This window comes from Austrofundulus limnaeus, unplaced genomic scaffold (assembly GCF_001266775.1).
Source record: "Austrofundulus limnaeus strain Quisiro unplaced genomic scaffold, Austrofundulus_limnaeus-1.0 Scaffold288, whole genome shotgun sequence".
NCBI classification, from domain to species: Eukaryota; Metazoa; Chordata; class Actinopteri; order Cyprinodontiformes; family Rivulidae; genus Austrofundulus; species Austrofundulus limnaeus.
In genome coordinates, this window is record NW_013952690.1 from 80,771 (window position 1) to 84,248 (window position 3,478).

Here is a 3,478-nt window from a genome sequence, read left to right on the forward strand (position 1 = left end):
ATAAATAAATAAATAAATAAATAAATAAATAAATTAAAATAATTTACAGAATTTAAGACATTCCGTGGTCTCCATTCTACTTGAGCCAATTGCAGGACAGGGACCTCACCTTGACAGAGAGGCACTGGTGCATTCCACAGAAATATCCCTTGTGCAGAGCGAGTGCACGTGGCGCTGCTCTGGCCAATCAGTCGGAAACCCTGATCGCAGCTGAAGCGCAAGGTGCTGCCCAACTTAGTGCCCGTCAGACTGTGCACTGTCCCATTGACAGGGTTATTTGGAGGGCTGCAGTAGGCCGCTACAAATAAAAAAAGAACAAAAACTCATATTTAGCTAAACAAACAGAAAAGATTGCAACAAGTATATATGTAAAAAAACACACAATTATGATGCAAGTTGATGAAAATTTTTGTTAAGAAGGTGAAAAAAATTGCCTATTTGGGTGCACACAGCACCAGATCTGTACTGCATCTACTTGTGCTAAGGCAAAGATTAGGACAAACACAACTGACTTGAGTTTAAGAAAATTGATTATCGGAAATTAATGCTCTGCAAAGCAAAACAAGAGTTTGTCAGCAGCTGCAAAAGAGAATCACAAAAGTGATGGATACATAATAACAAGAACAAACTATCTGTTTTGGGGTAAGCCAATAGCAGCCATGATCATTTATCATCACAAATGATGCCACAATGGATCCAGAGGAGTTACAAGACTAAATTGGAATTTAGTAGATTTTGCAGCAACAGGGCAATGTTGCATAACAGCTGAAAAAAAGAGAAACAGAACACAAGAAGAGAAAAATATTGCATGATTTATAGCAACAAAACATTCAGTTCATTATATGTAAACAATTAGTTATTTGAAAAAAATCATATTTGTATGTGATTTTTTTATTACTAAGTAAGAAATTAGACTAAACTCCATCAGAGTATAAAATGTTAAAATATTAGAAGTGCTTATTATGCATTTAAGTTTTGCAAAAAAATGTCATGATACCGTGGTAGAACACTGAGTGGTTGCATAGTGTAACATAAAATTATGTAAGGTTATGTCCTTATGCATCTCAATGATCCAGATAGAAAAAAATCTGAAAAAGCTGAGTATGTCCTCTGGAAATGTTCTCTTCTCCAAGACACTTCTGCAGTCTGATGAGTTACGGATAAGCTCAGCTTTATAAGCAGTACCTTCACAATCAAAACTGGTTGTTCCCCTGCAGAGAGTAATATTTTGTTTGCTGTAAAATGCCAGATTGTCAGTGACCAGTTATTCATTGAAGAAACAAAGAGGCCACTGGCCATTAGGATGACCCAGCACAGAAGAACAACATCATCAGGCCAGGACTCTGCAGTTTACAGTCACGTACAGACTCTTTTAGGCATGAAGATGTTCTCATCCTTGATAGGGAGGAACACGGGTTTCAGAGAGAAGCCACCTTTGTGACAAGAAACCACCTGCCATTAAACAGTAGTGGAGGCCTCCATGTCCAATTGTCCCCCTCTTAAAATGCGAGAATGAGAATGACTAAGCCCTCTGTGAACAATAGGTGATAATCAGTGCCCTAATGATTGATTGTTAGGCTGATGCTCCTCTTACATGTGATCAAGCAGTTTTGATTGTCACCATTAATCTTGTTATTCCACTATTGGAAAATACTGATAAGGCTGAGTTACCTGCAACTCAAGTCTCTTTGAGAAAAGATGAAACATTTCAACAAAGAATAACTTGTCCAGAGGACCTACTCAACTTTTTTTTAAATGCGTATGGGTAAGTTTGGGTCCCTATTATGTTTGTGTGTGTGTTTGCAGGGGTTGCTGCACCACACATAGTAGATTTGGCAAATGTCTTTTGTCATTACTGAAAAATTGGGGGCTCGAACTCACAACCTCTGGAATATTAGACCTACCACAGCCCTGGTTCACTGCTACCTAACTTCTATTAATTATGTGAGGTATATTTAATTTCTTCATGTTGTTAATTCATGCTACAGAATTTTTAAATATGACCAAAAAATATCAATGTCAGAATGATGAAGAAGCCATTTTCTTACAGCCACCTACTTTATGAAGTCAAAAAAATACAAAGCAACTATGCAAAACCGAGACAAGGGTATGAGAAAAAAAAAACAGGCACCCACCCCCTAAAATAAATCTCACAAAAGTCATAATTTAAATGACTGCACCAAAATAACTTTTGTACAAGTCTCTGAGCCTTAACATGACTGTTGATCTATTACCCAGCCCTTATGTTTACTGTTTTGTCTCTTCTAAATCTTTAACTTGTTTGCACTTTTACCTTTTCATCTTCTGTTCAAGTTCATGTTCCATTCTAGTTTACAACAGCATATCGCTCAACTATTTTACAATCAGCCCTGCAGTTCAAAATAAATGAATTTACATATTTAACTAGATATTAAAAGACAATAAATGGCAGGAGAAACAAAGACATAGGGGCATGCTCAGGTCTACTCTGAAATAATGAACGTGAAATTAGTAACTGATGGAAAGTAACAGTAAGAAACTGAGATAGTGAATTGCACAGTCTCTGGTAGTTGTTAATGAAAGGACTGCCCTTTGAGAGAAACATGGAGTGATGAGTAGTAAAGCTGAATACATTGAATGGGCCCATGCCATCTGTTTGTTCCTCCCCGGCAAGGTACAACAGAAGGCAATTCCATATTGACCATGGCAAGTTTTGGGTTCTTGGGGATCACTTAGCCAGTCATTTAATATGCCAAGATAAACTCCATTAATGCTGGAAACAAAAAAAAAGGAATAGAGGAAGAAAGGAAAAAAAAACAGAGAGAGATGACAGAACATCCGGCTAGGGAGAAAGAAAGCTCCACTGAGAGGAAGGAGAGAGACGATTAGTCAATCTGGCTGAGTGGTGTTGATACAGAACGGAGGGGGCCTTTTAAATATTTACACAGTCATAATTCACAGCAACTTATGCAGGTGTCATACTAACAAATCCTTCATGGTAGCAGGACAAAACGGAGGAATAATAAGCAACCCATGAAACAGCGTTTACCAATTCCCAGGTTCTTGCTGCACAGCAAGACGTGGGTGCAGATGTTTGCTGCCTTCATTAGGTTCTTATTGAGATGGGTCATATTTCGAGCTGTCTAAGCCACAGTTGGAAGCGCAGATGTTGGACTTGTTAAAGTAAATTGAACACAATACTAATGGGATCAATTTCAAAACAAGATCCAAAAGAATATCGAGTCAAAAATCATTTTCATGCACTGCATATCAGTTATGGAGTTTTTAACGTAGTAAATTTGTAACCCTCACTTACCTGAGTATCGTATGCGAAAGCCTTTGTGGCTGGTTGTGTGATCAAAGGACCAGTGCAGATATACTTTGTTGCTGGAGCTGGTGATGCTCAGTGGACTGGAATAGTTTCCGCTGAGAGTAATAAGGAGGGGGCTCTGTCTGGATGGACCTGTGGGAGGAGAGGAAGAAAAGAAAACATATATAT

General features: G+C 38.2%; 1 protein-coding gene across 2 annotated transcripts in view; it reads right to left on the bottom strand.

The window, feature by feature from the left end:
- The window catches only part of csmd2 (CUB and Sushi multiple domains 2), a gene marked incomplete at its 5' end in the record, with an annotated part of 325,712 nt that overhangs the window by 38,390 nt on the left and 283,844 nt on the right, over positions 1 to 3,478 (bottom strand). For both annotated transcript variants that reach the window (XM_014021334.1, XM_014021333.1), the window contains 2 exon segments: positions 110 to 298; positions 3,296 to 3,442. In XM_014021334.1, the coding sequence (XP_013876788.1) occupies positions 110 to 298; positions 3,296 to 3,442 (336 nt within the window).